This window comes from Spea bombifrons, chromosome 2 (genome assembly GCF_027358695.1).
Source record: "Spea bombifrons isolate aSpeBom1 chromosome 2, aSpeBom1.2.pri, whole genome shotgun sequence".
Lineage (NCBI taxonomy): Eukaryota > Metazoa > Chordata > Amphibia > Anura > Pelobatidae > Spea > Spea bombifrons.
The window spans coordinates 135,892,319-135,917,826 of record NC_071088.1 but is presented as its reverse complement, the minus strand read 5'-3'; the positions used below and the strand labels follow the sequence as shown (position 1 = coordinate 135,917,826).

The 25,508-nt window shown below is 41.5% G+C and overlaps 1 protein-coding gene across 2 annotated transcripts in view; it reads left to right on the top strand.

The window, feature by feature from the left end:
* Nucleotides 1–1,218: 1,218 nt before the first annotated feature.
* SLCO2B1 (solute carrier organic anion transporter family member 2B1) overlaps nucleotides 1,219–25,508 on the top strand; it is a 42,111-nt gene continuing 17,821 nt past the window's right edge. The window contains exons 1-9 of one of the 2 annotated variants that reach the window (XM_053456625.1): nucleotides 1,219–1,428; nucleotides 9,954–10,084; nucleotides 11,970–12,107; nucleotides 14,022–14,184; nucleotides 14,303–14,524; nucleotides 17,692–17,790; nucleotides 20,141–20,271; nucleotides 24,321–24,405; nucleotides 25,264–25,428. In XM_053456625.1, coding sequence (XP_053312600.1) covers nucleotides 10,001–10,084; nucleotides 11,970–12,107; nucleotides 14,022–14,184; nucleotides 14,303–14,524; nucleotides 17,692–17,790; nucleotides 20,141–20,271; nucleotides 24,321–24,405; nucleotides 25,264–25,428 — 1,087 coding nt within the window. In that variant the 5' untranslated portion in view covers nucleotides 1,219–1,428; nucleotides 9,954–10,000. Of the gene's footprint in view, nucleotides 1,429–7,305; nucleotides 7,379–9,953; nucleotides 10,085–11,969; nucleotides 12,108–14,021; nucleotides 14,185–14,302; nucleotides 14,525–17,691; nucleotides 17,791–20,140; nucleotides 20,272–24,320; nucleotides 24,406–25,263; nucleotides 25,429–25,508 lie in introns of those variants that run through there. The other variant, XM_053456624.1, reaches the window with a different exon arrangement.

The following is a 25,508-nucleotide window of genomic DNA, read 5'->3' as shown; positions in this document are numbered from 1 at the left end:
AATCTCATTGGTTTTGAAAGAAAAGCTAATTTTGTCCATTAAAATAACACAAAATGGATCAGGAATCCAGCACAGACGGGGTTAATGTTCTAAATGACTATTGTAGCTGGAAACGGCTGATTTTTAATGGAATCTCTTCATAGGCGTACAGAGACCCTTTATCACTCCCATCACTCATGTGTTCCAATGGGCTTTACCACTCCCATCACTCCTGTGCTCCAATGGCCCTTTATCACTTCCATCACTCCTGTGTCCCAATGGCCCTTTATCACTCCCATCACTCCTGTGTCCCAATGGCCCTTTATCACTTCCATCACTCCCGTGTTCCAACGGCCCTTTATCACTCCCATCACTCCTGTGTCCCAATGGCCCTTTATCACTCCCATCACTCCCGTGTCCCAATGGCCCTTTATCACTCCCATCACTCCCGTGTCCCAATGGCCCTTTATCACTCCCATCACTCCTGTGTCCCAATGGCCCTTTATCACTCCCATCACTCCTGTGTCCCAATGGCCCTTAATCACTCCCATCACTCCTGTGTCCCAATGACCCTTTATCACTCCCATCACTCCTGTGTCCCAATTTTTAAGTTTAAAAAGGCTAATTGATGGTTAGAAACCCTTTTGTAATTATGTTACAGCCAGAAATGTCCTTGTTTTACATGAAAACAGCGAATTGACCGAAAACCGAAAAGTGGTATAAATTAAACCTATTCGTGGTTAATATAAGTAGAGATTATAGTTATTATTCCTTCATTAAAAAAAATATTGGCCAAAGTTACCTAAACTTAGGGTTTTTGGAGATACAATTAATTCACAAGGTACTATTTCAGCGGTGTCCAACCAGCGGCCCTCCAGATGCTGCAGGACTATATCTCCCACAATGCTCTTTCAGCTAAGGGGCTGGCTGAGGAGTATGGGAGATGTAGTCCTGGAGCAGCTGGAGGGCCGCAGGTTGGACACCCCTGTACTATTTGATCTGTGGCAAATTGGGCATAATTTGCATTATCTGATCAGTTTTCTGTCCTTACGATAACCCCCTCCTCCCAACATAAGAGCTGGACCATTCAACAACAATCTTCAACTTTAAATGGGGCAGAATGTAGCGAAATGGGGAGGAATAATCACGCAGGTCCTGAGAATAGGAAGATCACATTACATGTCAATGGTTTATTTAGTGCACAGGACTGAAATGTGGGAAAACTGGTATTTAATGGTTAAAATCAGCGGCTTGCTCCAGCATGTTATATATGTGCATTATACGCCTGTCCGTGCGGGACGAGCTGATGTCAGTGTGTTCTGTTACAGGAAGAGGTGCTCTCCATGTGTATGGGGGGAGGATGACAGCCGGGGGATTTAAAGAGATCTTAATGACCAGGTCCGGAGATCTCTGATCAGGGCAGCCTTGTGCGGTTCTAAACGAGCATAGGTAAGTAAATCACTTTTATTTCATATATTTGTGATACGAGACCTCCCAAGTGTCCATCTGTAGAAGGGCTGATCCCCCTCTTCGGTGCCCAAACCCCTCTGCCCCTCTTTCCTCTCTTGATGCCTTCTTTCCTCTCCTGATGTCTCTTTTTCCTCACCTGATGCCCCTCTTTCCTCGGAGCTCAGAATGTTTGCTGGGTATGAGGGGATCGCAGGGTTCTACAGCCCTAAAAGCCCCAATAATGTGGCTGACAAATGAAATTTTGTCAAATATGTGAAAATACATACTTTGTTTTTAACTATTTAGAGAATTACTAACTTTAACTCTTTGTTCAAAGAGGGAGAACAAAGATCCATAGAAGCAAATATCTCAATAACACATATCTTTAAAGTTGTATTTAGGAAATCAGCATTAGTTACATTATTATCCGTTTCTGCTGGCCGTTCCCTCCTTCCGACAGTATGGGCGCAGGCAATTTACGCGGCTCACTGTCGGAAGTGGAGGTCTGACAGTGTACATGGAGATCGATGGTGACAGTGATGGACAATAAAGTTTTGTTATTCAAATACGTAAACGGGCAGAAGAATTAAATACAAGCGGTACAAGCTGCAGCCCTGAACCTGCCCTCCTCCTCCATAGTCGGACACTATTTGCCACTGATTGGCTGCTTGGTCCAACCAATCAGTGGCTAGAAAGTTGACTGGAGGTGAGTAAATGATGTGCAATACATCATATGCATGGTAAATAGCTGGGGGGAGGGGAAAATGCATATGGGGGGATTCTAGCATTCACAAGGGAGACCCCTTAAACATTTAAAGGGACCACACAAATATTGTATTAAAGTGCAGGTACATATAGAGCAAGTATTTAGAATAGGTGCCGACTGTCCCGATTTTCATGGGTAAAGCTTTTCAGGCAACTCTGAATCTGAGTTTACCATATTGTCAATGCAGCCAACAGCAGGATATGTGTGGCTACCCGCTACTTTTTTCTGCTCACGAAGCATGCGGCCAGTCGTTTGCAGTCGCGTTTGCCACGTATGCCAAATGGACACTTGGGTGGCACTGGTAGGATGAGTGGAGTAATTCCCCGTCTTCAAGTTCTCTCCAACAACAATCAGCAAGGTAAAGCGACTGTCCCATAATATATAACCGTACCTGGGACCTGTCTCAATGAGCGGACCCTGAGATTCTTGAAATATTAACCCCTTTAATAGCCCATCCTACAAATTCTACCTGTGTCTCCATGAAAACCTTGACTTTTCATCATTAAGCAGTGACACGTACATTCATGCACGGATATATATACACACACACACACTTACACATATATACGCTAAATCCAGAATCTTGGAAAATATAAGGTCAGCCTTTATGGCCAATAACAGGCAACTAAAACTGGGGCACATCAGCTGGGACACTTTGGTTAACTGTTTAAGTGCCGTGGGCCTCTGTATATTTTGTTAAGCATTCACAGTCTGGTTATCACGAGATGCCATTCAGCCAAATAACTCCCAAAGCGATAGAAGAGGTGTTGTGGGAATTAGCACTTAATCCAATCGCCAATTAAAAGCACGGCGTTCGAAAACAAACCTTAACCTACTTATATACGTCGTTTCCATCTGAGGGAATGCTTTACCAAGCTCTACTAATCGCTCCCCAACCAATTGGTCTTTATAGCGTCTCCAAGAAAGTCTATCCACTAAGTATTTCATTTGCCTCTTTGATGTCTTCTAAAGTCAGGGACAAGTCCTGGGGCACCTTGATTAGGGGTTAGGGGGCTCCAGAAATGCCCTATGTATACATACGTTGGCATTATACATGTAAGTATTGACATGGAGTTGGGGGGTTTAAAAAACAGGCTTATGGCATTGGGTGTTATTTCATGGAGACCGGTTCTGTTCAGAGTTCTGGATTTCTTACAGTAGACATTCTAGGCCTGACCAGAGAGAGCACCTCTGAAAACAGACCCTGTACTCGCCGGCTCCTCCAGGGCGGTGCACAGTAGGGGGGAGTAAAGCTCTCTGCTCATCTATGACTGGCTCCCTCTAGTGGCTGCAGAGTGCGGCGCACTGGAATTTGACAATTTCCCAGCGCTCTGTAGAATGCAGCGGTGCGGAGGGGTGCAGATCCCAGATCTCTTGTTAATGGCATCACGTGGGCCACCCTGCAGGAGGACTACAGTAGATCTAGGCTTGAATATATATGATGGCAACTTGCCTTCTTTATCGGTAACAATTGGCTGCACTTGTTGTCTTCCCCAAACAGGTCATAGAAATAGAATCTGATGGCAGTTCAGACCCATTTGGCCCATAAGGTCTGCCTGTTTATCTTGCTATAAACACTCAGACCCTGATCAGTCCTTGGCCTCGTCTTATGTTTAAAGTCCCTCACTGTATTAAACTCTGCCACATCTGCCGGGAGCCTGCTCCATATATCCACCACCCTTTCATCAAAAGCCTTGGTTTACTATTATCCGAACACACAGCTAACCTCAAAATATGAATGTGGTCAGCTGATGACAATTCTAACAAAAAACACATAAACTAGACCCACCCAGGCTGGTCAGCACATGAGCCCGTCCCAGAAGAATATCTTCTGATGATATAACCCACGACGTTTGCAAGCTCTTCAATGTCTATTTAGATGACTACAAGGGAGATCTCCCAAACCAGCCCACTGAGGCTAGGGTGGGCTACGGGAAATGATATAGGGTCCATATAGTCTCCCAGGTGCCCTTAATAGGGAGAATACAAGAAAAAGAGGGGGCGGTTGGGGGGTCCAAAGATAAATATGTCTGTGTATGAGAGTACATTTTTAATTGATTTTTAATTGATTTTTACATATTGCGCCAGCTGATCAGAAAAAAAAGTGTCACTGTCCCTTTAATTGCGTAAGCTTTCTTAAACATGTCAGCTCATTAACCCCTAAAAGGGCCGATTTAACTGGAAGTTGCTTGTATCTTATCTACAGCGTCCACAGACAGTAACGTGTCATTGTGTGCAAACGATTGATCGCACCACTTAGCGGGGCTGTCCTTTTGTTTTGTGTAAGTCTGATAGATAGACAATCTCTATTTAGAGCTCGGCATGACAAAAAGGGTGAGAGGTGACGCGAAACAACAAAAAAAAACCACAGAATCATCATTACAAAAGAGTCGGGACGGAATGTTACCCGGCCAAACCAGATTCCACCCGCGAAAGCTTCAGGGGTAAGTGAGTTTGTCTTAAACTTCCTAGGAAGAATTACCCGTCGTGATACCACAACCATTTATTGTGAATAAAGAACCCAGAGTAGGACAAAGATGTCATCTGAACAGTATGATGGATGTTTAACCCGACAGAGGAACATCATTATGTGCTGTTAATATATATATAACATACATTTATAATCTCTACCACTTCTGCTGGGAGGCTGCTCTCCTTATCCACTACCCCCTCAGCGTAGTAAAACTTCCTTACATTACATCTAAGGCTCTGATCTTCTAATTTTATATTTATGTCGTGCTGTATGAGTGTTGCAGTGTTTGTTACGTTCCTTTACTCGGGGGTTCCTCTTATTTTGTTCAGTTTTTTATGTGAAAGGTTTTTGAGGACATGGGTTTTTGTATTTCTCAGCATATTTTATTGTTCTTATAAGCAGATATTTATATATTAAGTCATTCTGTCTTAAAGCTCTGAACAGTGCCACCTTAACGACCGTAATTACTTAGTACCAACACTTTTTTGTTATTAAAAATAATAATTGATGTACTATAAAGGATATATATCTACATATTACACACAGACTAGGCACATATTACACGCAGACCAGGCACATATTACACACAGAGTAGCCGCATATTACACACAGACTAGGCAAATATTACACACAGACTAGATGCATATTACACACAGACTAGCCGCATATTACACACAGACTAGCCGCATATTACACACAGACTAGGCACATATTACACACAGACTACCCGCATATTACACACAGACTACCCGCATATTACACAGACCAGGCACATATTACACACAGACCAGGCACATATTACACACAGACCAGGCACATATTACACACAGACCAGGCGCATATTACACACATAGACTAGGCACATATTACACATAGATTAGTCACATACATGTTATAATACCATTTTTCCATCTTTAGACTCCAGAACAGCTCCGTGTTTCTTTATTTAGCGTGATACACAACTAAAAAGCTATATTAATTACTTTTGTGAAACAAACGTGGCAGCCCGAGGCGCTGAGGACAGAGGTCAACCCATGCGGAGCTGCGACGGACTCGCCTAACACCACATTCTGTCAGTGAAAGTAACAGATCTGTCACTTTGATGTAAAACACACGGTATTTTAATAGAACACGGGCAAAAGTTGTGATATTTCATAGAACAGATAACTAATAGTAACAGATTTTCGATGATTGTTATCAGGAAGGGGCTGGCAAGAAGGGCAGGAGAGCAATAGAGCCCCCCCCCACCCTGACTGGTCTTATCAAAAGATTTTTGAGCCTCTGCTGGAAGGCGATTCTAGAGGAGCCACCACGCTGTGTACAGTAAGAAGGGCTTTGGGTGGCGGTTCTTCGATGACTGGATCACTGCATGGATTCTCTATAATGTCTATAGGACAGGAACTATAACACAGAGCATGTTCTTTGACAGATGTATTTTGATCTGCTTTATTACTGAGCCAATTGGTTTGATTTGACAAACCCCCCACCCCCCCAGTCTAAATGTTGCCAACCTAATACCTCCCAACAGTCCCGATTTTCTGGGTAGCTGCCCCACTATCCCGCTTTTGCTGAAGACAGTCTTCAGGACTTAGCTACAGTTCTACAGTGAAGCAATTCCAAGAAGGGGCATAACGTAGGTCCCTGTATCCCCTGTGGTTCACGGTACCCATAGGTCTATAGAGGGGCCAACAACAACCAGACGAAGAACCAGAAAATGTTCCTAATGAAACCTTTTGCTAGTAATTTCTGCAACTATCATCAGGCACAAGCCACGAGTATGGATTTCGTATAGAATTCATATATTCCACGATCTGTTCCCGGGAGACAGACATCTAGATCTAAGCATTGAGGAGAGCTCTTCAAAACGGCCCGCAGAAGTCACCCAGCATCTTGTGTTATCTCCAAAGATACAGAAGAGGTTTACGAAATAAAAGTAACTATTAGACCCGTTCTACTGTATATGTTATCAGAGTGCCCAGTATTTCAACTTATCACACAAATACCCATTGTATAGAGTAACCAGGCCTAGACTGGCCAGTTGGCCACATGCCCAGTGGACCTCTGGCTGGTAGCACCCAACACTTATCCTTACTCCCAGTCCGGTGGCAGATCGGGTCCTGGATGGTGAAGCCAATGATCAGATATACGTATCCAGCTAGCGGATCTACATACATACTAATGGTTATTCTAACAGTCTGGGAACCCTGCCGAGCTTCCGGAACACACGCAATATCATCATATTTTGGGTAATATTTTCAACCATTGGGGTTCTGTATACACAGCGATCTTGATCCGTACGGACATTGTTGGGGCGAGTCCGAGTGACCTTGGCTTCCAAAGGGATCATCGTGCTGAACGGGGGGTCTGGATCAGGCCGGTTTAGCCACCTATAGTTTATTTAATTTGATTCTTCATTCTATGCAATAAAATGTACAATATTTGCATCCCAAAATCCTATAAACAATTTGGAGTCCTGACCGTGCGTGGACTGTGGTGAGCCTGCCCCGCTTATACCGTCCTCTAGCCTCGGGTGGCTTTGTTGGGATGAATGCTGTCGTTCCGGTTTGCGTCTAAAGGTTACAAAACCTCAAATAAAACCATAGAACAGAGTCCAGGAGCGTTTTAAAGCCGCCGGAGCCGTGCGTGCGCGGCTTACACCTGTGTGCCTTCCCTTGGAGATGCAAAGCTGAAGAAGACACGAGCGTTAAAGGGTAAGAATTCGATTTATCCACCTATATCGCCAACCTCATTAACTCTATGGGTGCCAGGCGATTGGGACGCACAATACTCACACAGCCTTCATACGGTCAAAGTCCATCGTGGGTATGACTCAGACAACACAAGGTTTATATATTTCAACATGCCTTTAACATCTGCTTTAGGGGAAAAAAAGTTTTTTTTATATATGTCGCTCAACTTAGCAGAGAGGACCAACCATCGTATAAATAGCCAGCGGCACAGAGTCTGCCCGTTTCTCCCGCTGTAAAGACTCAGACCTTAATCAGTCGTTGGTCTCGTCTTAGATTCAGGAGCCGTATGTCTATCCCATGCATGTTTAAATTCCCTCATTGTATTAGCCTCTACCACCTCTGCTGGGTGGCTGCATCACTTATCTACCACCCTCTTTGTAAAGTAACACTCCCTTCCATTCCATCTAAGCTGACTGGACCGGACAGGTAGACATTAAATTCTCCCATAAATTCCTTTGTGAATGAATGCATCCCCCAAGGCTTCTAGCCGGCTCGGTAAGGACTAAGTTTAAAGCTTTTGGGGGTTTTTTCCTTAATTTTTCCCCAATTCCTGTGTTTAAAAGTAATACGTTCCTCTGGACCCCGGTGTAATTCCACATTTTATTCGACGTATTTCTCGTATAACAAAGTTATAAAAAGTCCTTATGGCTTCATTTTCCTTTTATACTGAAAACTATAAAAAAAAATAAAAAAAAAAAATTGCTCTCTTAAACAAAAAATGTCACTTTAATCAGCAAAAAACAAAAAAAAAAAATAAAAAACTTTTGGGTTAGAATCAAAACACTGTTTTTTTTGGCAGCAGAATACACGGAATTTTATAGAACTTGGTAAAACATTATACAGCTTTATCTCATCCTTATCAAAGTCAGCCTTTTTTTTTACAATTATAAAACATTCTTAGGGATTGTACTTTAATCGGCAGCAGTTCTGGTCAAAACAAAGTTAGCCGGGAACTCCCGCTTTACGATCTTCAAAGTGTTCACTTACCCCCATTGTTTCCGAGTCTCATTACAATCTATTGCTTCAAAAAGAACAATTGGGTGAAAGCATTAGCCATTCCCAAAATAAATACACGCGTCTGTCACAGCGCACCGTGTTCCTCCTTCCCTGAAAAGCATTAGTCCAGAATCTGAAATAACTGCGGAATATGTCTAGTTAAATAAGTGCTATCACTACTATTTTTTATTATATATATATATATATTTTTTTTTATTATTATTATTATTTTATTTATTTATTTATTTATTTTTTTTTATTATTTTTTTTTAAAGAAAACCGTTTGGGTTTTTGCCCCATAATACAATATTTTCAGGCAGCTGCATATTAACCATTGGTAAGAGTTTTTGCTTGGTTATCTGATCCCCAATCTACTAGACAAACATCCCTGATTCCTTATCATACGTCCTGTGGGAAACAATAGAATGGCTCAGTCTTAATCATCCAGCTGGACTCACTGACTAATAAAAGTCTATGGAGGGACGGACTTCATTAGCATTGCCATAAAGCATCAGCTCAGTGTGGTGATTGAGCCGGGAAACTCACCCAAAATATCACATGACTGACAGCAACGGCGGCTCCAGATCTGCAGATAAAGGGAGATTATTGGGACAAAATGAGATAAAACTGGATTTTTGTCACCGACCGACATCACTGTATACAGCATGTGTGTGTGTGTGTTGGGGGGGCTGGGGGGTTATGCTCAAGGAGAAAAAGATCTTTAGATTTCCTGTGCCTTAAAGAACAGTATTTTGTATACTTATATGTTGAGGAATTTTAAACATAATAAACTTGCTTTATTTAAAACTTAAATTAGGAAATTTTGCAGTAATTGTCACGTAATTAATAATCAGACCCTGTTCTCAAATGATCTCTACACCAATCTGTAAACAAGCTAGATTATGTTTTTTTTTTAATTTTTTTTTAAAAAATAATAAGGTTGTTGATATTGAGGCAGTCATTTTCTTAACTGCAACATTAATTGCCAACATTTCCAATATAAACCCCTAAAAATGGTCTATTTCTTTGCATTAAATCTATTTTTACTTATTATCGCTTCATTCTTTTTAATCATTAAGGATGGACGGTCACCATCATGGCTTTGAGTATAACTACATTTATTAGTTAAATCTATAGATTTTTTGTGTCTGTCACGTAAGATAATTTATCTAGTTTTGGGGGGTATTTAGGGTTAATTTGTATCTTACGGAATCGGTGATAGGTGGCAGCCTGTGGCAGAGCCATCATAATCTAATCAATCTCTGTCCTCTCCTAACCCACCCTTACAAAAGCTAAAGGCGGGGTGGGGGGGGGGTGATGGACTTTTCGGCTGTCAACTCCCCTCTTCAGAGCCGTGACCATTACTAAGATTATTAAGATCCTTTGGCCAGGGTAGGAAGGAAGAAGCCACATAACCCTTTGGGTAGGGTGACCCCAGAAGAAGAAAATTGGGGACGTCACCTGTGTCTTCGATCAAAAAAAAAAAAAAAAGTTAAATAATTGATGTATCCATCCATTAATAAATGACTTTCTTTTACAGATAATATTTCCCCTTCCTTTATCTGGTGTGCAAACAGGATCCACAAGATGACGGCCACCAGTACGCAAACGAATCATGCGGGCGAAACGCGTGGGACCACACGATGCAGAAATCCATTCTATAACATCAAGGTAAAAAAACTAATCGAAACGTCACCTTGGGAAACCTTTTACTCGGGGATACTTTCTGCTATTCCGCAACACAAGGTTTTCAGTGCCCCCCCAGTCCCCTTGCTCCTTATCTTGCAGGCAAAGGTGTATCATTTCATTGTTTCTTTTAGTAGGAAATGCTACTCAGATACGTACATCCCAACAGCCCCCCCTGACATTCGCATTCGGATACCCCAACCATTCTGGAAGGCCAGAGATGTCTACGTGTGTCCAAACATGCGCATGGTCCTGCTCGAACTCAACGGCGCCCTGTCACTAGCATAAGTATGAAACCTGTTAAACGGCTGGCCAATGGGAGATCATAGTATTTATTATTGATTATTTTAATGGTCGGTCCTTTAATGCTTATACTGGCGCTACGGGGCGTAACCAGTAAACCGTCCCTGGATAAATCCCAGTTATATGGCAAGTAGCGAATCTGAGTCATCCCTTACAGATGTGTCACAGTGTAATAATGTGTGCCATATGTGCAAAATTCACATGCATGTCAGGGGAACCATTAAGGTATCTATCTTGGTGTTGAATAATTTATGACGTCTACAAGGAAAATCTGGGCTGTGGCTAAAAGTGGCAATCTGATCAATTTCTAGTCCCCGGGCCCCTTTTATCCCTGCTATTAAAAACAGTTCTCCATATGCCACCCTTTCAAAGGCTGAACCAACATACTACAATCAGCAACTAAACAATAGGAGAGAGATAACAAGGACAAATGTCATGTTTTCTCGTTATATTTATTGTGTGCCAGCTGATACGGTAAGATTATGACAATAGATGTGGATAAAAAATTAACATTAAAACTGGCAATGTACAATAATAACAAGGAGGGTAAGGAGAAAAGGAGCTGGGAATTTCCTAGAGAGAGGGGGTACATGGCACTCTTTAGAAAAAGTGGCTTTGGAGCTAGCCCCAGACATCGTTTAGTGGAGAATGAAGAAAGTGACCCGGAGACCCAGAGAAGCAGAGCTTCACCCGGAGACTCTGGGTCAACACAATGGCCATCTTACCGAGCTCAACATTTCAGAACGTAAATATAAATTAATATAATTCAGAGCCATAGACCTTTTCGCAAAGCTGTCATTCCATATTAAAGGTGCCGTTCCACCTGCTCTGCTGAATTGAACACACGTGTAACTACACAGAGCGCTAAACACACCACTGCACTGTATTCTGTGGTTTTTTGGTTTGGTGAGAACCTTTATAAATATGCCGTAAGGTGTTCACATGAACAGCACAAATCCGGAATATTTAAAGAATGTTGAAACGCGGGTAAACATCGTCGCATGTGATAAAGTTCACCGTTAAATAACAGCGTCGGCTTGTAACGTTGGGTGCGTACATGCGAATGAAAAAAATATAATAGATCGCAATTGTGTAACCAGGTGACGGGTAAAATGCGTGTTTACTATCGCATTCAGAAATACAGATAGTAAGAATTGATATCATGTGGTCACAAAATAGAGTAGTTTGTAGTTGTACGTAAAAAAAAAAGTTAATTTTACACACAGAAATATACACAAACAATAAAAATAAATGCGCCATAAAAAAAAAAATTGTATCTGCAAAAAAAATAAAATAATTTAAAACAAATAAAATAAAATAAACTGGCAGTAAAAGCTACATATACTATAAAATCAATGAAAAACATTCTAAATAGATGGGATCTTTCCAGCTTCCTATGGAAGTTAGGCTGTTGGGTACTACCATACCTCCCAACAGTCCTGGACAGTCCTGATTTTCAAGTTATGTTTGATGCGCCATGTTTTTATATTCTGACCCATAATATTTATTAATGTCTGCAACTCTAGAGCAAAATATTAATTTTTTTTCCATCTAATTTTTCGCCTAGGTGTTTGTAGTCTGCCACGGACTTCTCCAGCTTTCGCAGCTCCTCCTGTCTGGTTATCTTAAAAGCTCCATCTCAACAATCGAGAAGCGTTTTGGACTTTCCAGCCAGACCTCTGGGATCCTCGCTTCTTTTAATGAGGTATTGGGTTATATCCTAGTCTGCGTGGCCTTCCCATCACATGTCCATATGAATACTATTTGCTAAAGCCTGTGGTGGAAACCATGATGAGGTACCCCATTCGGCACATGGGGTAGGCGTCTAGGTCACTGGTTCAAGATCTGGTCTTCATGACACGTCATCAGCCCAACGTTTAGGGATTTTCTCAGGTAAATTCCTAAATCTTTCACTCCTCATGACGATGGTGGAATCTGGTGGTCTACTTATTTTTTGGGGGGTTTCGTTCATGGGAAGTAAGAAGAACCACTTTGGTTCTACCTGCAAGGGGTTGTATGTCCTTGTAGCAGTTATGCCTAGAAACCAAGTGTAAAGAGGGCCCTGCTCACTGTATATTTACCATGGGTGTCATCGCTCTAATTGGTGATACATAGTTATATGATGTGTTCATGAAATATAAGAGGTGAACGAGGCGTTTTGTTGGCCCTGAAGCATTTCTGGCTCTATAGAATTGTTTAAATTGCAGCTTCGCTCTCTGGTCGCACGAACAGCTTCCCCGCCGAGCTGGGCCGTCGGAGCCTAATTCAGAAAGAGAGTCCCGAAAGCCACGGGTTTGACACAGGGCCATCAATAACAAAATACTAGGCCGAGGACAGTGCCAGGCATCGTGCCGCGGGGACCCACATACTCGCCCGGATCATATTTGATGCTTCTATTGACATTTTATATTATATGGCCTTATTTGAAGAAAAAGAAATCTCATATTTCATGTTTTTATTAACAATAGGTACCAAACACATAGATTTTTATAAAGTTTGATTTCTGTCTCTTTATCATGGGTTAACCATTTACTCAAGCTACAGAGAGACTTTGCTTTTAGTTTGTCAAGAAGTAGAATTGTTTTGTCTAATATTTGGGGTAAAATGTCCTTAAAAAAAAAAAAAAAAAAAAAAAAAAAGGAACTTTGTTGAAATTCTTTCGTTGTCTGAATTTTTTTTTTTTACACTCTGGAAGGGTTATTTATCCGTGGCTAGAGTCACGCGTTGGGTTCCCAAGATTATAGAATAAATAAGAACAAACTTGACAATATTTATCATAAAAAATATTCACGGCTTTTTTTATTAAGCTCTCTGGATGCGTGTTTTTTTTTTCCCCCCACGTTGGTAGAAAATACGAATCACTCCTTAGGGTGACTTACAAAAGGAAAAGAGAAGTAGGAAAAAGGAAAAAAATCTATTAATGGAACATGCGCGATCAGACTAATGCTTACCGAGACAAAACCAGGAGAGTTCTGGGGTAAAGCGCTCTATTCTAATGCTCAGTGCGCCAAATATAGCCATTTACACCAGACGCTCCCCCGTTTGCCCTGGCCCTAGTTTAGCGCATATTGATGGTTGAGTGTTAACTTAGAAATTACCTCCTTATTAAACCAAAATAGAGAGAATCATAAAAATCTTCTCTCTTTGGTCTGTCCATCCACCATCCCAGCTATTTGCCCAAAAGGCGACATTTTCGATCACACCAATGTTCCACTCCGCAGTGCGCACGCACGGACGGACACTCATGGCTACTCAACATGTCCAAGTGGTCTGACATACAGGCACACTTTGTGCTCCCTTTGAATTAAGCAGGGGAGCTGGGAGAGCTTTCCCACCAGCGATGGGGAGCTTTCCCACCAGTTTTGGAGAGCTTTTCCACCAGCGATGGAGAGCTTTTCCACCAGTGATATAGAGCTTTCCCACCAGCGATGGAGAGCTTTCCCACCAGTGCTTGGCTGCTTTGACCATGCATTTGCTTATGGTGAGCTTGTATGGAGTAGTCATACTTGCGACACGTGGTAGAGCTACTTAAACGATTAAAAACCAATGGGGAGGACGCTCAAGTAGTTGCGCGGTCACCCAACACAGAAGGACCTAAGCTGATCTCTTTGGTTCGCAGATCGGGAACACGGTGCTCATCGTGTTTGTCAGTTATTTCGGAAGTCGTGTCCACAGGCCGCGCTTCATCGGCGTCGGCGCTCTGATTGTCAGCGCCGCCGGATTTCTCATGTGTCTGCCTCATTTTATCATGGGACCCTACGAGTACGACAAATCCGTCGCAAGTAAGTGTGTTTTGGGTGTAAAAAAAATAAATAAATAAACATTCCCGGTGCTTTAACGGGGTAAAACATGATGTTCCTTTAACGGGTTAAAACATGATGTTCCTTCTCTCGGTTCCAGATGTTTACACCAACAACACAGACATCTGTCAGCCCAACGGATCGAGCCAAAGCCTTACTAACGAGCAGTGCATGGTGAACGCCGGGCAGGAAGACTGGAATGTTCTCTCCATACTGTTCCTGGGGCAGATTCTGCTGGGGATAGGGGGTGTCCCGATCCAACCGTTCGGCATTTCGTACATCGATGACTATGCCAGCAAGAGAAACTCTCCGCTCTATATAGGTGAGCTATAATTATTACTTAACGGGAAGCGTCACATCAACACTAAACATACATAATAATAATAGCTTTCCGTGTGTGTGTATAATGGTAGCCATCTTAATTTCCTCCCAATTAAGTTATCTCTGCCCGATTGTTGAGTTGCTGATTGATTTTGATTGGCTCAAGCAGCCTTTGTAAGAAGGGAGAGAACTTTTGGGTTGTCGTCAGTTCAATTGTTTTGAAAATATTTGATTTCATTTACTGTATGGTCTGAAATATAAGAGAATTATATTTTCATTATATACCGTATTTGCTCGATTATAAGACGAGGTTTTTTTCAGAGCAAATGCTCTGAAAAATACCCCTCGTCTTATAATCGGGGTCGTCTTCTAATCAGACCTCAAATAGAGGTCTGATTAGGAGACTAAGATCCAGATCCCCCGCACCGCTGCAGGGGACCTGGATCCTCCTGTCGTCGCCCCCCCCCCACACACTTACCGGTGCTTCCGGAGGTGAAGTTGGCAGCGGGGGTTTGTATGCGTCCGTCGCAAATACCTTCCCCGACTGTCAGAGTTCAGAGTTCCAGAGTTCCTGATCTCTGACAGCCGGGGAAGGTATTTGCGACGGACGCATACAAACCCCCGCTGCCAACTCCACCTCCTTCCGGCTGCCGCGGAATGAGACGTCAACCCGCTGCCCCGGCAATACAGCAGGAAATTGGAAGCACCGGTGAGTAAGTAAGTGTGTGTGTGTGTGTGTGTGTGTGTGTGTGTGTGTGTGTAGGGCATTTCTGGAATGCCTTACACCCCTATATGCCACTCTGGCACTTAGGGGGTTAAAAGGTATATTATGGGGCAGAGTGGCATATAGGGAGGTATAAGGCATTTCAGGAGGCAGAGTGGCGTTAAGGGGGCATTTAATAGAGCACTCTGCCTCCTGAAATGCCTTATACCTCCCTATATGCCACTCTGCCCCATAATATGCCTTTTAACCCCCTAAATGCCAGAGTGGCATATAGGGGTATAAGGCATTTCTGGAGGCAGAGTGCTCTATATAATGCCTTTTAACTCCCTTAATGCCACTCTGCCTCCTGGAATGCCTTATACCTCCCTATATGCCACTCTGCCCCATAATATGCATTTTAACCCCCTAAATGCCAGAATGGGATATAGGGGTATAAGGCATTTCTGGAGGCAGAGTGGCACATAGGGGGTCAAAAGGCATACCATGGGGCACAGTGGCATATAGAGGGTTAAAAGGCATATCATGGGCCACAGTGCCATATTGGTGTGGCAAGCCTGGGGGCAGATGTGCGTAACTGGGGGACAGGTTGGAAAATACAAGAAATAAAAACAAAAAAAAAATATTTTTCTCAATCATAGCTTTTATTAAAAAAAATAGTTTACATGAATTAACATTTACTGGTAAAACTTTTTTCCTTTAGGGTCGTCTTATATTCAGGCTTTTTCTTTTTTTCCTAAGTTAATATTCAGATTTTGGGGGGTCGTCTTATAATCAGGGTCGTCTTATAATCGATCAAATACGGTATATATATATATATATATATATATATATATATTACAGGGATCGGACCAAGTTCTAAATTCTAAATTAAGACTAATCGGTGCTCTTTAAGCATACGGTAGCTCATCGCACAGAGATGACCATCACATCTGATTCTTGTTAAACTGTTACTTTATAATATACTCTCTAGTAACCTCTTGCATTATATTGTCTGATTGACTTGCCTGCTGGCTCAGCTGTCTGTCCGCATCTCGCGCATGCTTGCGCAACTTCAAGTGTTGTGAATGTGGTCACAAGGAATAATATTTCCAGCGATCATTGTAGACATCTTTTTTTATTTATTTTTTTTAACCTGAATTATTATGTAATTACTATGTAATGATGAAATAATCAAGGCAGCTGGCACGGAGGAAAGATACAGTTCCTGAAAATTATATTCTAGTGAACTAACGCTCCTGCTGCAGACTACAACCACTCCTCACCCACTCCCAGACACTCTACTGTCATCTCTCAAGACAGCCCTGAGCTAGCCCTGTCCCACAGAACGGTAGCCCAACCTTGTGGGTCCGTAGCCCTGCCCCATGCAAGGTCAGCTCTGCCTTCACCTGAAGGTACTCCACAAGAAGAGCTGCGGGTTTAGCACAGCTTTTCACCTTTTTTAAAGCCCGATCCTAACTTTTCCCCCCTAACCTTAATTACAATATTTCCATCAAGGAAGCTCATCATTCGTAATGATGTCTGATAAAAAAAAAATCTCAATCTGCAACTGTATAAAATAGTTTTAATTCTATCGACCAATAAGTACTTGACATGGAGAAGAATTTAAAGAAAAAACATTAATTACACCCAACAGGGTAAAAAGTAAATAATCCTCAACAGATCTTTTAAACATTAAAACAATTTAAATCACATAAAAAAAAAACATGGAAACTTGAGAAGTCTGACGTTTATAGGACAGCGGTCTATCGCTGCCTGTATTTGTGTCACGTTACAACTAAGCATCTCCTGAAAAAAATACTCTCCTTTCCGTAAAGTCTTCCAATTAAATAATTTTTTCTAGCAAGGGTTTAGACATCCAAATGGTATTAGGAATGATGTAACGAATGCAGCTGTTAGTTATAAAGATATTAAATGGTAATCGGGAACGCCCTACAAAGTGTAGCAGTAATGGAAAAGCATTCGATATATGTATGTTAAAGTGTAAGTAGCGCTTTGAACACTAGATGGAGCTCTAGAAACACTTGTTATCTGTTGCGACATGCTGCTCATGTTAGTTCATCTATGGTAATATGATTGCCTTGCTTTCTGTAAGGTTAATACGGTTCCACACTGCACTCTCAACAAAATAACTCGATCTACGCTTTAATATAGATCTCTGAACTGGCCTATTTGCATTAAAAAAAAAAACTTGAGTTGGTACCCAATACAAAAGGTTATTAAGATTTTGGAGAAATCTTTAACACTGAGCTACAGAGGAACTTTGTTAGAAAAGTGAGGAACTAACCACACACAATAACATTTACTTTGGCATCAATTAGTACAACATAAAGGGAAGACGATTGTTACAGAAACAAATACGGCATTGATAGCTTCATTTTTTTTTTTTAGAAAATGTTGCTTTTTTTAATTATAAACATTTATATATATATTTTTTTTCTTTGCAGGGATCTTGTTTGCCGTAACCGTGATGGGACCTGGCGTGGCTTTCATTCTCGGATCTGCGATGTTGCGATATTATGTTGACATTGACAAGGTTCCTGCAGGTAAACGCCAAAGCCACAGGAACGCTGGCTCTGAACCCCACACAACATGTAGCCGGTCAGTGTAACCCTCGGTCAGTGTAACCCTCCACGATCCAACACAAACCAAACACACGCACCAGCCAACACAAAGATTCTCATCCGTAAAGTAAAAATAGGATTTATTCTAGTCCGTGGATTAAATAAAAAGCAACAGCACGCAGAGACCTTAAGTGTCCTAATGCCTTTTTCCTTGTTGCTTTTGATCCAGTCCAAGGACTGGAATGAATATATTTAGTTTACTTTACGAACGAGTATTCTCTTGTGTTTTCCGGAGTCGGCTGGCGCTGTCTGTACTGTCACTTTAAATGCGGGTCGCTTTTCCGTTCTATTGCTGAAGTATGCTATGTAATACATGCAGCTTTTTAGCCAAGCAAAGCAGGATTTTGCTGATATTCCTAATATCGGATGTCTGTTAAATGAAGCCAGGCTCTGGAAGGCTTCACTACCTTCTGCTTACCCAGAAACCTCCTGTCATCACTCAGCATATGTTGTCATCTCAGCGTGTTTGGCTTTCCCCTGTAATGCATGACTGTAAATGATTGCAGCAACGCAACTTAAACTCAATTGCTTGCGAAACATATTGTAGTGAGCAGACTAATGTGCCAACAATAAAAATGATTGATTAAATGGTACCTTAAAAGAAAACTTCTGAGAAAAAGCGGTCGCTGTCCGTATACAACAATCATGAGAATAAGTTTCATCAGCAAACAGATTCTGCCAGTAGATCAGAACCATCCAGTCGTCTAGTCTGCCCGTTTCTCCCGCTGTAAAGACTCAGACCTTAATCAGTCGTTGGTCTCGTCTTAGATTCAGGAGCCGTATGTCTACCCCACACATGTTTAAATCCCCCTCGCTGTATTGATTTTAACTTGAGAAATTTAATATTGCAAACTCACGTGGCTCTTGCATAAATTACCAGTACTCACACACACTCAGTTGGAGAGTGGAGTTGATGTTGAAAAAAGCAAGCAAGTGACGGATGCATTAAGCAATGACTTAGGATCTGGGACAGTGTTCACCCCAGGAGGATGAGAAAAAAAATATCTTCTATCTTCACCTAGACCCCCTATTAACCAAGAGGAGGGAGCGTGATGAATGCCTACACTCTTCACCCAAACCATCTGTCTATGATCTCTATTAGTCAAGAGGATGCTATTCATCCTCCATACACTTGGGGTCACTAGTGCACAGGAATATATTTATTTTCTTTTTATATCCTATACACTTGTGAAATGCTTTTTTTTTTTTTTTTTTTTAACAAAAACCTTAGAGTAAACTATTTCCGTTGAGAATTTGATTTCTTAGTGAATAGACCCAAACTAGGGTGCTTTCAACTTTAAACTGATGTGAAATGCATTTAGCTTTTATCTGTATTATTATTGTATACAGATGACCCCCCCGAGGTCTATTTTCTAGAAGCTCAGAATGTTTGGTGGATCACAATGTTCTACAACCCTAAAAGTCACAGTAATGTATCCTGTAGAAAATGCATTTCTAATTAAAAAATATGTAAATAAATGCAGCATCCACCTGGTGACCTATTGTCGAGTGGAGTGCCAGGATATACCAGCAATCTACTTAAATGGATTGCATGGTTCTGGTAAACGAATTCTCCGTCTCTGGCCGCACACCAGATCATGTCCCCATGGACTCTATGGGCACCTGGAATGTTCAGGCATGTTCAGCTGTACCTCCAACCACGCCATAAAACAGAAGTGCCCCTTATTGATCATGTGACATGTCTGGAGGTGTGAGAACGGTATCCATCCAGCTTGTTTCTCAGACATGTTCACTGGTATAATGGAGGTAGACTGATTTAGGGGTGCAGATTTTCAGCACGTCAGGCTACCCTAAGAAAATCTCTGGTTAATATAGCAGCCCGAAACACATTTTGGCAGCTAAAAACACTTCAGGTCCATATTCAGCCCTGACCAATATTTATTAACCAAAGAGAACACGGAAGGCTCATAAAGAGCACAGGAATGATCCAGCCATGTTGTAAATGCCTAAAGAACTTTGTTCCCCTAGTGGCTGTATGTGGAAATGCAGGTAAAAAAACAAAACAGGAAAAGAAAGTTGTTGTGTAGAAAAATCTTTTAAAAAAAAAAAGAGCAAGTCACGGGTCAGTTGCCCTTCTGAGCCCTTCTCTGCTAGGACTGGACAAAACCACTAAAATCACCGGTGGCCTCAGGAATTGGTGCCTATTTATTAATGGGCAGGTATGTGCAGCTCGCTTGGCTACAGCTACAGCTTTTCCGCTATGTTTCCGTGATAATCAATCTGTATATTTACATTTTCACTCTATTTACAGATGAAATCCTTCTGACTCCTAAAGATCCTCGATGGATAGGCGCTTGGTGGCTTGGTTTTATAGTAGCGGCTAGTGTCGTGGCTATAGCATCCGTACCATATTTCTTCTTCCCTAAAGAGATGCCTAAAGAGGTAAGAATACCCCATAAACTTACCCCATAAAAACAAGCTAATCCGATTATTTTAATTCACCTTTGTATGTTTCCTCTTGGGGGCAGCCATATTACCATACCTTGGCAACTTTGATGGTTTGCCCCAGAGTCCCTGGTTTCTTGCCCCAATCTCAGGGTGAAGGGGCATATTCTTTATAGGGTCATATTATATCATAGGGTCTCACAGTCTGGAGATGACTCCTTCCTATTCCGTTCCGTAACCCGCCCCCCCCCCCCGCTGTGATCATATATAAGACTCACAATTGGTGCTTTTGCTACCAGTATGCTATGGCTGATATCCCTGCTTGAATGTAGGTGACGCAATTAAGTCTGTCTTTAAATAATGCATCCCTTTGTTGGGAGGTGTGGCCAGAGGCCGTAAGGGGCAGGGTCTGAGTTCAGGGGGGTGGGTTAGGGCGGGGCCCTACTGGATGAGCTTTTCCATACACAAGGTAGGTGGATAGGAGCTGCAAAAGCAACTGGGGCAACTGGGGTAAATAAAAGTGTCTCTTTTAAACCGAATACACGGGAAGTGACTGCAGCGTGACAAACAATGGCATGCGTAATAATCTTAGTAAATGGGGAATAAATCACTCAGTAACTCAAATATCAGGGCTTTTTGTCTTCGCTGGTGCAGCTAAACTCAGCAGATAAATAACCCATTAAAGACAATTCTAATTCCATCGCCTTCGTCCGTAAGACTTATTGTCGTTAGGGCAGTTAAGGACACGAGGATAGAGGACAAACGTTTGACTCGGGACGGATGTTATCTCATATCAAAGGGATGACCGGCGAAACGCGTCGATAGGTAACTGCGGGGCGATTCCCGTCTGCTTCCTGCTCCGGGTGAAGGGCTTCTTCCGGGGGTCTCTGGGTAGGTTTCATCTTTCAGTTAGCAACGGAGTTCACTGCCCACAAGAGTCTGCCTGGAGCTAACTCTACCTCCATTCCAAACGCTTCCTTACATACTACATTACTTCTAATTTTAAACTTTGAAGTGAGGGCAAAGAAGGTGTTATTTTCAATGCATATTTCTAGTGGAAGTGGCACATGGTGTTTGGAAACTTTTTTCCCCCTATTTTTTATTTTTATTTACTTTTTTTTACACTTTGACTGGAGATGCCTTTGAGGTCTTTAATCTATCTTGAAACTGGATGGCACCCCTTATGATTTCATGACTGATTTTATTTAATTTTAAAGGTTTTTAAACTATTTTTACATTTTTTAAAAAAGTTTTTTTTTTGTTTTGTTTTGTTTTTTTAAGTTCACTTTAATCTGCTGCTGATCACAGAACGATGGCGTACTGTTGCATTATTGTACATTCCAAGGTCGCAAAGCAGCTACATTTGTTTCCACTGAAAGAAACTGCATGAATTTATGATTGTTTTGAGCTAAAATGACCTTCTTTGTAGAACACAACAATTGAGATAATATATCGGTAATATTTATTTAACAATAAGGTTAAGCATACCTCCCAACAGACCTGTTTTCTACTGCACAGTCTCAATTGTCAGGAACTGTCCCCCACCATCCCGCTGCGATACCCTCATACCCAGCAAACATTCTGAGCTCCTAGAAAAGAGGGGCATCGGGGGGACAAAGATATCCAAAACGGGAATGGTCCTTCTAAAAAGGGACAGTTGGGAGAAAAGAGGGGCTTATAGTTTACGCTATCTCCTGGTTGGGGAGGGAATTTATTGGCTATTCCCTTTCACAGCTTCTGAGGATTATCCAAGGCTCCATAGGCAATAAGACTTGGTTCTCATGCCTGGATTTGCCTCTTCCTACCCCCTACAAGGAGCGAGGGAGTTCTGGGTCATCGTACCGGAGAATCTCCTCCATCACGCAAGGTTCACTAACCACTCCAGAAAACCAGATCCACTGGAGGAGCTTTATTTACAATCCAGGTTCCAGCACATGGCCGGTTTAGGCACACGTTACGTACATGTAAGAGGAAGCCATAGGCCCCATCTGTCCATCGCTTCCTTATTTTACGGGTAAAATTAGATTTTTGCAAAGAAAGGAAAATTCACAGGAAGTGATTTCATTTAAAATGTGGCAATTCTCGAAACCATAAAAAAAATGACAAGAGAACGGGAAAAACATGTTTATACAGGAATGTTTTCATTGTGGGCAGAAGGGCCGCATAAACACAAAGACGTCTCATGGTATAAGATCGTTTGCAAATTAGTTTTTTTTCCCCACTCTGGGTGTTTAATGTTTATTTTTCTTTTCTTTTTTTTTTCTTTTTTAAATGTCCCAAAAAAGTCCCAAAATGCCATTAAAGCTATTAACTCAGCCCTTTCTAAACACGTTTGATACCCACAGCCAGATGAATTCATATCCTCTTGGACTCCGACCCCCATAGAAACCCTGGCCGGATTAAACCTTTACTGGCCTTAACAGTAACAAAAAACAAAGCAAGCGATTTAACGCTCAGAGAGCGATCCTATATTCTACCTGGAGCAGGCAGCGGCGGGGAGGCGAATGTGTGATAGATATGAGGGAGTCGGGAGTTTTATGTGGTAGGTGTGATGAGAGTGTTGTGTGATGGCCAGAAATGGAAAAGGGACCGGTGGGGGCCACTCAACTTCACCTGCTCCCTGCGCCAGAAGTTTCCAACTCTCACCTCCATTCTATGGTACGAACGTACAGAAAAGGCTTCATTGTAACCATAGAAAACCCTATTTTCGTTAAAAGGAAACATTTAGAACAATTCCAAATATTTGTAGCTATATTTAAGTTTATATAGTTTTGTCTACCAAACTGTTCAGATCACCAGAACTAATAGATTTAACAAATATACTTTAATGTAACTGAAGTAAAAGAAAGTTAAATAAACATGTATTGATACAAAAAAAAAGTAACTCTTGCAGTGATTTATTACTCAATAAATGATGTACGGCGCACCGCTGTGAAATGCCGCCATCTAGTGGAGATCAGCGAGAGATACATATTTTATGATGCGGTTTATATTCATGGATACATTTATGTGTAGATGTCTTGGTTTAAGTCAATAAATGCTTCATGGATTTTAAGATAAATAAAGGCTCCAGGCACTCAAGGGTCCCAAGCTCAGGCAGATTTATTAAAGGAAGACAGCAACAACGTTTCGACCTCACAATGAGGTCTTTATCAAGTTGGATTTTAAGATCCTGTGAGCAGGACCCTCCTTACCTATCGTTTCTGTCACTCCAAATTGTTATGTGATGCCCTACTTATATGTCCTCTTTACCTATTTACAGAGCTCTAAAATACATGCATGTTTACATTTTATTCATCACTCTATTGGCCTCTACCACTTTTGCTGGGTGTCCGTTCCTCCTACCTACCACCCTCTCAGTAAAGTAAAACTTCCTTTCATTCCATCTAAAATTTCCGACCCTCTACTTTTAGATGATGCCGTCTTGTAACATTTTGCCTTTAAAATAAACTTCCCTCCTGTACTTCGTTAAATCCCTTTATGTATTTAAAGGTTTCTATCCCATAAAGCTTAGCCTTTCCTGATTATTTCTGTCCTGCAGACCCTTCACCATTTTAGGCTCCCTCCTCTGAACTCTGTCCAATAGAGTTGATGGCACTGTTAAAATCTAAAAGTAATTAATATTAATTATATATTTTTTTCATTCCCGATTATCTGTTGCGTAGACCTGTGTAACTGTTCTTTCTTAATCCTGGATTGTCCATACTTTCTCCTGTTGACCTTATGACCTCCACCTTGAAACTCTTTTCCACCTCATTACTCATTACCGTGACAGCTTGCAATCCTTAGGCGAGGATGGGTGTCCTTGTGTTGACAAGGTGACCTCTTTATCCATCAGTGATGACTTTCCATCTCTGTCCTGGTTTCTAACACCTTCTGGTATTTTTTCTCCTCCTTTTCACCCTCTTTCCGGTTGTTTACGATGCTCTGAAAGCGTTTAAGCTTCAGCAGACTGTGGTAAAAATTGTCTCGTATTTAGTTAATTTGTATTTAGTTGGACATCATCTCAATATCATCGTTTTTCGGCATTTCCATATTTTTTTCAGGTCTCTAATGAGGTTACACCAGAAGCCAAGCCCAGCCTGATTGATGACTCGAAGGAGTCCCTGACGTTGTCACAGTTTATTAAAGGTAAAATAGGCTTAATTATATAAAAATATGCTATAAGTAATTAAGTTCTATTTATGAAGAACACTTAAACATGTATGTGTGCCAAAGCTATTGGCTAAAGCCCTTCTGTTCATTATTGGTGAGAACAAGGAGTCTTTTTCTTCTAAAGCTTTGATTGGCTTCCAGTCCAATATTTTGGGCTTCCTCCAAAATCCAGTAGCACCTTCTAAATAATTATGGCTTTTTACAAAGCAACCCAACATTATCCTCGAGGAACCATAAACCTCTTTAACGCATACTATAGTCAGCACTAAAGTACAGTTTAAGGATTCTCATCACCCCCAGCTCCTTCAACTTTCAAGAAACGTCCTTGGCTCCCATTCCGCGATCACTTGATGTGTGAAGAACATCTTGATTTGACACTTTGGAAACAGGTTGTGTTTGAATTAAATCCCCGGTGAATAAAAATGTGCAAACAGCCTTAGGCTTTAACAGCACTTGGATGGTTTATTTAACCACGTCCGTCCATCTATCCTTTTACTGAAACAGAGGTGTAAAAAAAAGGATCAAACTGATCAATAACATAGCACCTATTATGGTATTTTTATTTTCGGAAGCCTTTGCTATGAAGACTTTGCTATAAAAAAAAAAAAAAAAAAAAAAAATTCCTCCAAGTTAAAACATAATCCTGCAAAAAAAATGAATTAAGTTAAAGGAGAGGTTACTAGAGCTGTAGTTATGTTACATTGTCCCATTTACATTGAAACAAAGTAGCAACTCGGTATTCCATAGTCGAGATCTTTTATGAAGATGTTGGCCGATTCACAGTGGGTATTGATACGCGCCAAAAATCGTGATCCATTTTTGTTTCGTTTCCAGTGTTTCCAAAAGTTCTTCTCAGGACGCTGAAGAACCCCGTCTACATTCTTGTGGTTTTGGCTCAGGCGAATCTGTCCGCTATGATATGCGGACTGGCGACATTCATGGCTAAATTCCTAGAGAGACAATTCTCCATAACTGCCTCCTTGGCCAATTTGCTCATCGGTAAGCACCGCTGCGAAGTCATAATACGTAATCCGAATGTGGGTTTTTGTGATATAGGAAAGTAGTTTATGTACAAACTG